The sequence below is a fragment of the Salvelinus alpinus genome, chromosome 2, assembly GCF_045679555.1.
Source record: "Salvelinus alpinus chromosome 2, SLU_Salpinus.1, whole genome shotgun sequence".
Lineage (NCBI taxonomy): Eukaryota > Metazoa > Chordata > Actinopteri > Salmoniformes > Salmonidae > Salvelinus > Salvelinus alpinus.
In genome coordinates, this window is record NC_092087.1 from 106,797,949 (window position 1) to 106,812,630 (window position 14,682).

Consider the following 14,682-nt stretch of genomic DNA (forward strand, 5'->3'; position numbering starts at 1 on the left):
GAGGTGTAGATTACAACAGGCTAGTCGAGGTGTAGATTACAACAGGCTAGTCGAGGTGTAGATTACAACAGGCTAGTCGAGGTGTAGATTACAACAGGCTAGTCGAGGTGTAGATTACAACAGGCTAGTCGAGGTGTAGATTACAACAGGCTAGTCGAGGTGTAGATTACAACAGGCTAGTCGAGGTGTAGATTACAACAGGCTAGTCGAGGTGTAGATTACAACAGGCTAGTCGAGGTGTAGATTACAACAGGCTAGTCGAGGTGTAGATTACAACATATCAGGCTAGTCGAGGTGTATATTACAACATATCAGGCTAGTTGAGGTGTAGATTACAACATATCAGGCTAGTTGAGGTGTAGATTACAACATATCAGACTAGTCGAGGTGTAGATTACAACACATCAGGCTAGTTGAGGTGTAGATTACAACATATCAGGCTAGTTGAGGTGTAGATTACAACATATCAGGCTAGTCGAGGTGTATATTACAACATATCAGGCTAGTCGAGGTGTATATTACAACATATCAGGCTAATTGAGGTGTAGATTACAACATAGCAGGCTAGTTGAGGTGTAGATTACAACAAATCAGGCTAGTCGAGGTGTAGATTACAACATATCAGTCTAATTGAGGTGTAGATTACAACATATCAGGCTATTTGAGGTGTAGATTACAACATATCAGGCTAGTTGAGGTGTAGATTACAACTGTTGTGGAAATTCTAATCAAAAAGAAGAGGCTGCAGATTCTTCAAACAACGTTTATTATAAGAATTGTAATTCTGGAGCGGTTAACAATCCCTCAGTGGTGCAGAGTTAAGAGCCCCTGAACAGAGCTGGGTCTCAGGTTTAATAAACAACCTCTGTCTACGTAGCAGTCAGCTGAACTGTGAAAGCATAACAGGGTATATTGTGAACTCAAGCAGGAACAAGATTAGCTCAGAGCAGGTGTACTTTCTGTCTCCGGGTCATGTTGCTGTTGCTATAGAAACAGAATCTTCCTTCAGTTCTCCTCCACGCAGCTGGAAAACAGGATGTAGCTGCACCCTCAGTGTATAGAAGACAGGATGTAGCTGCACCCTCAGTGTATAGAAGACAGGATGTAGCTGCACCCTCAGTGTATAGAAGACAGGATGTAGCTGCACCCTCAGTGTATGGAAGACAGGATGTAGCTGCACCCTCAGTGTATAGAAGACAGGATGTAGCTGCACCCTCAGTGTATGGAAGACAGGATGTAGCTGCACCCTCAGTGTATGGAAGACAGGATGTAGCTGCACCCTCAGTGTATAGAAGACAGGATGTAGCTGCACCCTCAGTGTATGGAAGACAGGATGTAGCTGCACCCTCAGTGTATGGAAGACAGGATGTAGCTGCGCCCTCAGTGTATAGAAGACAGGATGTAGCTGCACCCTCAGTGTATGGAAGACAGGATGTAGCTGCTCCCTCAGAGTATGGAAGACAGGATGTAGCTGCACCCTCAGTGTATGGAAGACAGGATGTAGCTGCTCCCTCAGTGTATGGAAGACAGGATGTAGCTGCACCCTCAGTGTATGGAAGACAGGATGTAGCTGCACCCTCAGTGTATGGAAGACAGGATGTAGCTGCGCCCTCAGTGTATGGAAGACAGGATGTAGCTGCACCCTCAGTGTATGGAAGACAGGATGTAGCTGCACCCTCAGTGTATGGAAGACAGGATGTAGCTGCACCCTCAGTGTATGGAAGACAGGATGTAGCTGCACCCTCAGTGTATGGAAGACAGGATGTAGCTGCTCCCTCAGTGTATGGAAGACAGGATGTAGCTGCACCCTCAGTGTATGGAAGACAGGATGTAGCTGCGCCCTCAGTGTATGGAAGACAGGATGTAGCTGCACCCTCAGTGTATGGAAGACAGGATGTAGCTGCACCCTCAGTGTATGGAAGACAGGATGTAGCTGCGTCCTCAGTGTATGGATGACAGGATGTAGCTGCACCCTCAGTGTATGGAAGACAGGATGTAGCTGCACCCTCAGTGTATGGAAGACAGGATGTAGCTGCGCCCTCAGTGTATGGAAGACAGGATGTAGCTGCGCCCTCAGTGTATGGAAGACAGGATGTAGCCTTATCACAAGGTTACACCCAATCGGCTATTGGCTTTAAATCCAGAGGCCTAACAGACACAGTGTGGAAAATAACTGATCCACCTATTCAATGAACAAACAGTATAGAACATAATCTTGTAATTTTAAACCAGACAACATATCTGGCTAATCAAAGTGTAGATTACAACATTATATTAGGCTAATAGAGGTGTAGATTACAGCATTATATCAGGCTAATAGAGGTGTAGATTACAGCATTATATCAGGCTAATAGAGGTGTAGATTACAGCATTATATCAGGCTAATAGAGGTGTAGATTACAGCATTATATCAGGCTAATAGAGGTGTAGATTACAGCATTATATCAGGCTAGTAGAGGTGTAGATTACAGCATTATATCAGGCTAATAGAGGTGTAGATTACAGCATTATATCAGGCTAATAGAGGTGTAGATTACAGCATTATATCAGGCTAATCGAGGTGTAGATTACAGCATTATATCAGGCTAGTAGAGGTGTAGATTACAGCATTATATCAGGCTAATAGAGGTGTAGATTACAGCATTATATCAGGCTAGTAGAGGTGTAGATTACAGCATTATATCAGGCTAGTAGAGGTGTAGATTACAGCATTAAAACAGGCTAATCGAGGTGTAGATTACAGCATTATATCAGGCTAATAGAGGTGTAGATTACAGCATTATATCAGGCTAATAGAGGTGTAGATTACAGCATTATATCAGGCTAATAGAGGGGTAGATTACAGCATTATATCAGGCTAATAGAGGTGTAGATTACAGCATTATATCAGGCTAATAGAGGGGTAGATTACAACATTATATCAGGCTAATCAGGGTGTAGATTACAGCATTATATCAGGCTAATCGAGGTGTAGATTACAGCATTATATCAGGCTAATCAGGGTGTAGATTACAGCATTATATCAGGCTAATCAGGGTGTAGATTACAACATTATATCAGGCTAATAGAGGTGTAGATTACAGCATTATATCAGGCTAATAGAGGTGTAGATTACAGCATTATATCAGGCTAATAGAGGTGTAGATTACAGCATTATATCAGGCTAATCAGGGTGTAGATTACAGCATTATATCAGGCTAATAAGGGTGTAGATTACCACAAACGTTTGAATCTAAAAAGACTGCATGAGATTATCCAGTGGTAATGTCCTCGACAGCTCCAATGCAGTTACACCTCGGACATCACCTGATCACCTCGATCACCTGATCACCTCGATCACCTGATCACCTCGAACACCTGATCACCTCGAACACCTGATCACCTCGATCACCTCGATCACCTGATCACCTCGAACACCTGATCACCTGAATAGAAACAATGAAATGACTATGCAGTTGTCGGTTATGGCGGATTAAGGCAGAACGGATTGAATCCGGCCCTAAATGACATTCCAGAGTTTGAGTTTGTAAACATGGCTGGATAGGGTTCCTACTCCTCCATGTAGCCAATGTCCATGTTCATGATAGGTACCGCTCTGTTCAACCTCAGACAACGTCACAACACCAGCTATGCAGGTGTCGGCAAGCGCCAAATGTCATTGAATTGAGCCCACAGTCCAAAAGCAAAACAATACAAGATACACATTTCAAAAGTGTTCATTTTGAAGTGCTGAGAAGAACAGTAGACGGTTAATATCATGTTCCATACAGTGTTCGACTAGAACTTCACTTGCACCATTTACTTCTGCATTCAAATGTTTATAATTTGTATCCAACGGCAAGTTGTGAGTATGTTGAGAAATGTGTCCGTTCTCAGGGCTTGATTCAATCAGATCCGTTTTAGCCACCATCCATTAGACAACATCTGCATAGCGGTTGTTTTGGCGGTGTCGGAGGTGGAGCTACAATAGAGCTGTCAAATCCATCCATTCTGTTTGCAACAAAGATGTTAAGTAATACTGCAAGACAACACAGTAAACAGATTAAACGTTTTGGCCTAAATTAAAAACCTATGGGTTTTGGTCAAATCTACACCTCCAAGTGAAACCCTCTGTATTTTCAAGTGTTGTGGTTTCAGTTATGGGAATTGTCAAGGACAAGCTGGAAGCGTTCACGTTTCACAGTTGTTACTGTGTGTCCTTGATGTTCATTCTATAAAATGTTTCAATAGGTGTTCCATCATTTACAAATTACATATTTGATCCAGGCATAAAATATCTATCAGTGTGTGTTCTCTTGTGCACAGTCATTAGGCCTCGCTCCTGTATGTGGTAAGATTTCTCTCAGGTGTGTATTCTCTTGTGCGAAACCAGGGTTCCTGAATTAGTGAATCTCTTCCCACATTCATCACAGCTGTAAGGCTTCTCTCCTGTATGTGTCCGCTGGTGTGATTGCAGACTGCTCCTTTTACTGAAACTCTTGTCACACTGATCACAGCTGTGAGGTTTCTCTCCGGTGTGAATCCTCCTGTGGTACGTCAAAACCCCGGCCTGAGTGAATCTCTTTCCGCAGTCGGTGCATATGAATGGTTTCTCTCCCGTGTGTGTCATCTGGTGGTACTTCAGATGCTGTGGGGAGCTGAAGCTGCGCTCACAGAGGATGCAGTGGTAGGGTGTCCCACTGTGTATGCGCTGAACGTGGCATCTCAGGTCCATTGAACACTTGAAGCTCTTGCTGCACTCGGAGCAGTAGTGAGGTTTCTCTCCTGTGTGTCTCTGCTGGTGTCCAGTCAGTTGACCCTTAGTGGTAAAACTCTTCTTGCAATCAAAACAGTGGTAAGGCTTCTCTCCTGTGTGTGTTAACTGATGTGTTTTTAAGGTGCCTGAGAGAATAAAACTCTTCCCACAGTCAGAGCAGGGGTGAGGTTTCTCTCCTGTGTGTGTCAGCTGGTGTCTAGTAAGGTGACCCTTCAAAGTGTAACTCTTGTCACACTCTGAGCAGCTGTACGGCCTCTCTCCTGTGTGGACTCTCTGGTGAATCTTTAAGGAGTCAGATCTAGAAAAACTGAGTCCACACTCTGTGCAGCAGTATGGCTTCTTTTTGGAGTGAGTTTGCTGGTGAGATTGCAAGTCACCTGACGTGACAAAACTCATCCCACACTGATCACAGTGGTGCGGCTTCTCTCCTGTGTGCCTTCTCTTGTGAACTTTCAAGGCGCTGGCCTGGGCAAAACTCTTCCCACAGTCAGGGAAAGGGCATTGGTATGGCCTCTCTCCTGTGTGTCTTCGCTGGTGAATTCGCAAGGTTGCCATTGTGGCAAAGTTGTTCTCGCAGTCTGAGCAAGAATACGGTTTCTCTCCCTTGTGAAGACGCTCGTGTTCTTTGAGAGACTGTTGCCAAAGGAAGCTCTTATCACAGTGGAAGCAGTGGTAAGGCTTCTCTCCAGTGTGTATAAGCTGGTGATTCTTCAATGCGCCTGGCGTTGTGCAGCTCGACTCACACTGAGAGCAGTGGTACATCTTCTTCTCTGAATGTGTGAACTTATGTGCCTTTAAAGAGCCAAGTCTTGGAAAGCTCTTCTTGCAGTCAGAGCAGTGATAAGATTTCTCTCCTGTGTGTATTCTTCTGTGTGTCCCAAGACTGGTTCTGTGTGCAAACTTCTGCCCACATTCAGAGCACTCGTATGGTTTCTCTCCAGTGTGAATCCGCATGTGTCCTTCCAGTGCCCTGGCAGAAGAGAGACTAGCACCGCACTGGGAGCAGCAGTGAGGTTTCTCTTCTGTGTGTCTGACCTCGTGTTCTTTCAGAGATCTGTTGTTAGTGAAACTCAGCTCGCACTTAGAGCAGTGGTATGGCTTTTCTCCCGTGTGAATATGCATGTGAATTTTCAGGTGATCTGACCGTCCAAAACTCCTCTGGCAAACATTGCAGCTGTGTGGTTTCTCACCTGTGTGAATTCTCTGGTGTTTGTACAGGGCTGAATTAGTGGCAAAGCTCAATTTACAGTGGGAGCAGTGGAAGGGTTTCTGTCCAGTGTGTGTTCGCTTATGCTGCTCTAGAGAATGAGATGATCCTAGCTTCTTGCCACACTCTGGGCATTGGTAGCCTTTCTCTCCAGTGTGCACTTTGTTATGTCGCAAGAGTCCAGTCTTAACAGCAAACCTCTTCCCACACTCAGTACATTGGTGGGGCTTCTCTCCAGTATGTCTTAGCTGGTGACGTCTTAAAGAAGACACAAATCTGAAGCTTTTCCCACAGTCAGCGCATTGGTAAGGTTTCTCCCCTGTGTGAATCCTCTGATGTATTCTGAGTAACTTAGCCGAGGAAAAGCTCCCCCCGCACTGCTCACAGTGGTAAGGCTTTTCTCCTGTGTGTATTAGTTTGTGTTCAGATAGTGCTGAAGCTTGTTTGAAACTCTTCCCACACTCAGAGCAGTGGAACGGTCTCTCTCCAGTGTGAATCCGCCAGTGAGCTTTTAAGCTTTGTGATGTAGCAAATCTCTTCCCGCAGTCAGAGCAACAGTGTGGTTTTTCGCCAGTGTGTTTTATTCTCTCATGTATCCGTAAACCACTGGAGTCTTTAAATCTCTGCCCACATTCTGAGCACTGGTACGGTTTTTCTCCAGTGTGAATCCGCATGTGTCCTTCTAGTGCACTGGCAGTGCAGAGGCTGGCGCCACACTGGGAGCAGCAGTGAGGTTTCTCTCCAGTATGAATTCTCTGGTGTCCTCTAAGGTTTACTTTAGAGGTGTAACTCTTCCCACAGTCAGAGCAGCAGTGAGATTTCTTCCTTGTGGGTCTCTGCTGGTGTTTCTTGAGATGTTCTGATCTGGAGAGACTTTTCTCTGCCTCCTCAGCATCATGATGTTTAGCCTTCCAAGTTGACAAGCCCCTTCTACTGAGAGAGTGACGGTTAGGACTGGCCCCTGTGAAGCAAAAGGCAGACAGTTATGGTTCCTTCATATCGAAGACAGATTTAGACCCAGCTTTTCACAATCTTGTAACTGAATTTAAGCATTTAAAATCTTCAATGTAAAATTGTATTAAATCTTCAAATTGCAATGTATCCAAGGGTGTAGGTGTGCTTGTAACAATTTTACATCTTTAAACAGATTGTATTTAGTGGTAATTAATGACATTCAGGGAGTGTACCAAAATACATTTATATAACAGCATGAACCCACTTAGCTCTGGTGTTTTCCTGCAGTCGACCAGCAGCACAGACAGCCTCTTCAGACCCAGCAGGAAGGTGTTACCGGGAGAGGTACGACCCGGGGTTACCGGGAGGGGTAGGGGGGAGGAGGGTTGGAGGGAGAGAGAGGACGGGACAGATGTTTCCTGTTAACCCAAAAAGAGAGTAGGACTGTTGTCATATTGGTACACTGAGGGTAAAACAACTAAATAAAATGGTCAAAAATAAATTCTTCAATTATTAGTCTAGAAAACAGTTCCTCTGAGTTGTTCCCCTATGGGTTATGTAAATTAGCCCCAAGACAGAGCAGGACCACCGCAGCCATGTACCAGTGAGACACTGGAGCCAGACCATGGTGGGGCCGTGGCCCCAAGACAGAGCAGGACCACCGTAGACATGTACCAGTGAGACACTGGAGCCAGACCATGGTGGAATGGAGGAAACAGAAGACAAAAGTCTGAGCCTTTTGGGTAAAACACTGGGGGAAATCCTTTGTGAATATTTCCAACATCCACTTGGTAGTTGCGTTATCATTGTTAGTGTTGCATTATGGGAACTTGGTAGCCTATGTTGTGATATCATTGTTAGTGTTGCATTATGGGAACTTGGTAGCCTGTGTTGTGTTATGATTGTTAGTGTTGCATTATGGGAACTTGGTAGCCTATACTCAGAATTGGATGGGCATGAAAGCCATCTGCTTTTCAGGGCCTGTTTAACTTCTTTAAGCTAGGCGGCAGTATTTTGAAGTTTGGATGACAAACGTGCCCAAAGTAAACTGCCTGTTACTCAGTCCTAGAAGCTAGGATATGCATATAATTGGTAGCATAATTATTATATGCTACAGTAGATCTATCCATTCAGACTAATTATAGTATACTACAGTAGGTCTATCCATTCAGACTAATTATAGTATACTACAGTAGACCTATCCATTCAGACTAATTATAGTATACTACAGTAGGTCTGTCCATTCAGACTAATTATAGTATACTACAGTAGGTCTATCCATTCAGACTAATTATAGTATACTACAGTAGGTCTATCCATTCAGACTAATTATAGTATACTACAGTAGGTCTATCCATTCAGACTAATTATAGTATACTACAGTAGGTCTATCCATTCAGACTAATTATAGTATAGTACAGTAGGTCTATCCATTCAGACTAATTATAGTATACTACAGTAGGTCTATCCATTCAGACTAATTATAATATACTACAGTAGGTCTATCCATTCAGACTAATTATAGTATAGTACAGTAGGTCTATCCATTCAGACTAATTATAGTATACTACAGTAGACCTATCCATTCAGACTAATTATAGTATACTACAGTAGGCCTATCCATTCAGGCTAATTATAGTATACTACAGTAGGCCTATCCATTCAGACTAATTATAGTATACTACAGTAGACCTGTCCATTCAGACTAATTATAGTATACTACAGTAGGCCTATCCATTCAGACTAATTATAGTATACTACAGTAGGTCTATCCATTCAGACGAATTATAGTATACTACAGTAGGTCTATCCATTCAGACTAATTATAGTATACTACAGTAGGTCTACCTAACCAGACTAATTATAGTATACTACAGTAGGTCTACCTAACCAGACTAATTATAGTATACTACAGTAGGTCTAACTAACCAGACTAATTATAGTATGCTACAGTAGGTCTAACTAACCAGACTAATTATAGTATACTACAGTAGGTCTAACTAACCAGACTAATTATAGTATACTACAGTAGGTCTAACTAACCAGACTAATTATAGTATACTACAGTAGGCCTAACTAACCAGACTAATTATAGTATACTACAGTAGATCTAACTAACCAGACTAATTATAGTATACTACAGTAGGTCTAACTAACCAGACTAATTATAGTATACTACAGTAGGTCTAACTAACCAGACTAATTATAGTATACTACAGTAGGCCTAACTAACCAGACTAATTATAGTATACTACAGTAGATCTATCCATTCAGACTAATTATAGTATACTACAGTAGGCCTATCCATTCAGACTAATTATAGTATACTACAGTAGGTCTGTCCATTCAGGCTAATTATAGTATACTACAGTAGGTCTGTCCATTCAGACTAATTATAGTATACTACAGTAGGTCTATCCATTCAGACTAATTATAGTATATTACAGTAGGTCTATCCATTCAGACTAATTATAGTATACTACAGTAGGTCTATCCATTCAGACTAATTATAGTATAGTACAGTAGGTCTATCCATTCAGACTAATTATAGTATACTACAGTAGGCCTATCCATTCAGACTAATTATAGTATACTACAGTAGACCTGTCCATTCAGACTAATTATAGTATACTACAGTAGGTCTATCCATTCAGACTAATTATAGTATACTACAGTAGGCCTAACTAACCAGACTAATTATAGTATACTACAGTAGACCTATCCATTCAGACTAATTATAGTATACTACAGTAGGCCTAACTAACCAGACTAATTATAGTATACTACAGTAGGTCTATCCATTCAGACTAATTATAGTATACTACAGTAGGTCTATCCATTCAGACTAATTATAGTATACTACAGTAGGCCTATCCATTCAGACTAATTATAGTATACTACAGTAGGCCTAACTAACCAGACTAATTATAGTATACTACAATAGGTCTATCCATTCAGACTAATTATAGTATACTACAGTAGGTCTATCCATTCAGACTAATTATAGTATACTACAGTAGGCCTAACTAACCAGACTAATTATAGTATACTACAGTAGGCCTATCCATTCAGAATAATTATAGTATACTACAGTAGGTCTAACTAACCAGACTAATTATAGTATACTACAGTAGGTCTAACTAACCAGACTAATTATAGTATACTACAGTAGGCCTATCCATTCAGACTAATTATAGTATACTACAGTAGACCTATCCATTCAGACTAATTATAGTATACTACAGTAGGCCTATCCATTCAGACTAATTATAGTATACTACAGTAGACCTGTCCATTCAGACTAATTATAGTATACTACAGTAGGCCTATCCATTCAGACTAATTATAGTATACTACAGTAGACCTGTCCATTCAGACTAATTATAGTATACTACAGTAGGCCTATCCATTCAGACGAATTATAGTATACTACAGTAGGTCTATCCATTCAGACTAATTATAGTATACTACAGTAGGCCTATCCATTCAGACTAATTATAATATACTACAGTAGACCTATCCATTCAGACTAATTATAGTATACTACAGTAGGCCTAACTAACCAGACTGTCCAACAAATACAAGAAGAAGCAATTCCTATGTCAAGTCGCGTTTACAACGATTATATATTATCTTTCACTGTTATGAAGAGAAGAGAGATGAAAAACCTTGATTCTGATATTCTGCAGATCAAATTAACCGAAACGGTGTCAGGAGCAGACAAATATGCCCGGATATTCAGTTGGTAGCGCGTTCAGGAAAATCCAAGGCTTTGCTGCGGCCTACTTTAGCAGTCTTCCATTCAGCAATTCACGGCCATTATTAGCGTTCGGGAGAGCAACGAGATATTAAACTATGTAAACAATACTTAGTAAAGCAAAATTAATTCAACAATAAATTAAACTGTGCTCTAAATTAAAGAGTGTGTCACCACCTGACGGAGCTCCAGGAAACGTGTTACGTCGTTCGTTCCCGCCATCGTGTTTTTATATATATATTTTACATGTATCTAACTCACCTGATTCATTGTAGACACTCGTTTACGGTCGGTCGTTTGCAGGGTTCAGGCCAAGTGAACCAGATGAGATGTTTATCCCTAGTCTGTTGAATTGTAGATTAGGGAGGTATCGTTATATTCTAACCTACGACTCTCAACCTAAAGTCCCGAAAGAAAAGACTGACTCCGCCTTCACATCCGTTCCATTGAAACCATTTCCTTCACGTTACCACTCTGCTGGTAGCAGATCATGAAATGGCCGCAGAAAGGCAGATCTATTTTTTTCAAAATAATAGTCGTCCTGCAACAACAAGCGAAGTTTATAGATTTTTGAAGCACTATATTGCAGTACAACTGTGCACAGCATTTCAACAGCATAGGGAGAAAAAAACACACAAATCATTTGATGCATTTTATAAATGTATTTCATTTCACTTAACACAAATGTTAATGTGACACGTAAAGTGTTGGTCCCATGTTCCATACGCACAAAAAGCTTATTTGTTTACTTCCCTGTTAGGGAGCATTTCTATTTTGCCAAAATAATCTATCCAGGTGTTTTTTTTTTATCAAAAAGCTGATTAAACAACATGATCATTACACAGGTGCACCTTGAACTGGGGACAATAAAAGGCTGCTCTAAAATTTGCAGTTTTGTCAAACAACATGATGCCACAGATGTATCAAGTTTTGAGGGAGCCTGCAATTGGCATGCTGTCTGCAGGAATGCCCACCAGAGCTGTTGCCTGATAATTTAATGTTAATTTCTCTACCATAAGCTGCCTCCAACATCATTTCCCAGTATTTGGCAGTACGTCCAACCGGCCTCACAACCGCAGACCACATGTAACCATCCTGCTGGAGAATGCACCGAGTACCACGTGTAAGCGTTATCATCCAGCCACATTTCAGTATTTATTTTTATATTTTATTTATTTATCTAGCACTGAGTAGCAGTGCCTTACACCGCTGTGATACAGCATTTACAAGCATTTCATACGTGTCAAAGGCTTTTATTGACAATTACATGAAGTTGATGCAAAGAGTCAATATATGCAATGTTGACCCTTCCCTTTCAAGACCTCTGCAATCCGCTCCGGCATGCTGTCAATTAACTTCTGGGCCACATCCTGACTGATGGCAGCCCATTCTTGCATAATCAATGCTTGGAGTTTGTAATAATTTGTGGGTTTTTGTTTGTCCACCCGCCTCTTGAGGATTGACCACAAGTTCTCAATGGGATTAAGGTCTGGGGAGTTTCCTGGCCATGGACCCAAAATATCGATGTTTTGTTCCCCGAGCCACTTAATGATCACTTTTGCCTCATGTCAAGGTGTTCCATCATGCTGGAAAAGGCATTGTTCATCACCAAACTGTTCCTGGATGGTTGGGAGAAGTTGCTCACGGAGGATGAGTTGGTATCATTCTTTATTCATGGCTGTGTTCTTAGGCAAAATTGTGAGTGAGCCCACTCCCTTGGCTGAGAAGCAACCCCACACATGAACGGTCTCAGGATGCTTTACTGTTGGCATGACACAGGACTGATGGTAGCGCTCACCTTGTCTTCTCGGGACAAGCTTTTTTCCAGATGCCCCAAACAATCGGAAAGGGGATTCATCAGAAAAAATGACTTTACCCCAGTCCTCAGCAATCCAATCCCTGGACCTTTTGCAGAATATCAGTCTGTCCCTGATGTTTTTCCTGGAGAGAAGTGGCTTCTTTGCTGCCCTTCTTGACACCAGGCCATCCTCCAAAAGTCTTCGCCTCACTGTGCGTGCAGATGCACTCACACCTGCCTGCTGCTATTCCTGAGCAAGCTCTGTACTGGTGGTGCCCCGATCCCACAGCTGAATCAACTTTAGGAGACGGTCCTGGCGGTTGCTGGACTTTCTTGGGCGCCCTGAAGCCTTCTTCACAACAATTGAACCGCTCTCCTTGAAGTTCTTGATGATCCGATAAATGGTTTATTTAGGTGCAATCTTACTGGCAGCAATATCCTTGCCCGTGAAGCCCTTTTTGTGCAAAGCAATGATGACGGCACGTGTTTCCTTGCAGGTAACCATGGTTGACAGAGGAAGAACAATGATTCCAAGCACCACCCTCCTTTTGAAGCTTCCAGTCTGTTATTCGAACTCAATCAGCATGACAGAGTGATCTGCAGCCTTGTCCACGTCAACACTCACACCTGTGTTAATGAGAGAATCACTGACATGATGTCAGCTGGTCCTTTTGTGGCAGGGCTGAAATGCAGTGGAAATGTTTTTTGGGGGATTCAGTTCATTTGCATGGCAAAGAGTGACTTTGCATGGCAAAGAGTGACTTTGCAATTAATTGCAATTCATCTGATCACTCTTCATAACATTCTGGAGTATATGCAAATTGCCATCATACAAACTGAGGCAGCAGGCTTTGTGAAAATTAATATTTGTGTCATTCTGGAAACTTTAGGCCACGACTGTACATTTCGATGAAACATGGTGAAAAAAAATTGCCCTCCCTGGAAGCCTGTGTTTCAGACATGAGGAAGTGGATGGCGGATTTAAAAAAAAACACTCGAACAAAACAGAGATGCTAGTTCTAGGTCTGCTGCGATGCTCTACTCTCCGGCTACCCGGATAAAGCACTAAATAAACTTCAGTTAGTGCTAAACACGGCTGCTAGAATCTTGACTAGAACCAAAACATGTGATCATATTACTCCAGTACTCTAGCCTCTCTACACTGGCTTCCTGTTAGGGCTGATTTCAAGGTTTTACTTCCTGTAAAGGCTGTGTGTGTGTGTTATGTCATGTTGTGTTGTGTGTGTGTTATATGTAAAGGCTAGGGCTGATTTCAAGGTTTTACTGCTAACCTACAAATCATGACATGGGCATGCTCCTACCTATCTCTCCGATTTGGTCCTGCCGTACATACCTACACGTTCGCTACGGTCACAAGACGCAGGCCTCCTTATTGTCCCTAGAATTTCTAAGCAAACAGCTGGAGGCAGGGTTTTCTCCTATACTGTAGAGCTACAATTTTTATGGAACGGTCTGCCTACCCAAGTGAGAGACGCAGACTTATTCTCTACCTTTAGTAAGTCTTGAGGGTCGAGTCACTGACGTGATCTTCCTGTCCGGGTTTAGCGCCCCCCTCGAGTTTATGCCACGGGGGAGATCTTCGTGGGCTATACTCAGCCTTGTCTCAGGGTAGTAAGTTGGTGGTTTTAAGATATCCCTCTAGTGGTGTGGGGGCTGTGCTTTGGCAAAGTGGGTGGGGTTATATCCTGCCTGGTTGGCCCTGTCCGGGGGTATCGTCAGACGGGGCCACAGTGTCTCCCGACCCCTCCTATCTCAGCCTCCAGTATTTACGCTGCAGTAGTTTTTGTGTCAGGGGACTAGGGTCAGTCCGTTATGTCTGGAGTATTTCTCCTGTCTTATCCAGTGTCCTGAGAGGAATTTAAGAATGCTCCCTCTAATTCTCTCTCTCTCCCTCTCCCTCCCCTCCCGGAGGAAGTGAGCCCTAGGACCAAGCTTCAGGACTACCTGGCCTGATGACTCCTTGCTGTCCCCAGTCCACCTGGTCGTGCTGCTGCTCCAGTTTCAACTGTTCTGCCTGCGGCTATGGAACCCTGACCTGTTTACCGGACGTGCTACCTGTCCCGGACCTGCTGTTTTGGACTTTCTCTCTCTATCGCACCTGCTGTCTCTAACTCTGAATGCTCGGCCAACTGACATTTACTCCTGAGGTGCTGACCTGTTGCACCCTCTACAACCACTGTGATTATTAT

The 14,682-nt window shown here is 42.7% G+C and overlaps 1 protein-coding gene across 1 annotated transcript; it reads right to left on the reverse strand.

Moving 5' to 3' along the window:
- Window positions 1–1,416: 1,416 nt before the first annotated feature.
- LOC139568427 (zinc finger protein 850-like) lies at window positions 1,417–11,126 on the reverse strand. The gene is made up of 3 exons (XM_071390237.1): window positions 10,936–11,126; window positions 7,183–7,336; window positions 1,417–6,924 (listed from the first exon to the last, which is right to left on the reverse strand). Exons 1-3 carry the CDS (start codon window positions 10,942–10,944, stop codon window positions 4,343–4,345), a joined length of 2,745 nt encoding a protein of 914 aa, XP_071246338.1. The 5' UTR covers window positions 10,945–11,126; the 3' UTR covers window positions 1,417–4,342.
- Window positions 11,127–14,682: the final 3,556 nt, after the last annotated feature.

What these genes read in the sequence shown, in the direction of transcription:
- LOC139568427 (XM_071390237.1), bottom strand. An exon ending in CAGGAAAACACCAGAGCTAA is followed by an intron (nt 6,925 to 7,182) that starts GTGGGTTCATGC and finishes TTTGCTTCACAG; the next exon opens with GGGCCAGTCCTAACCGTCAC.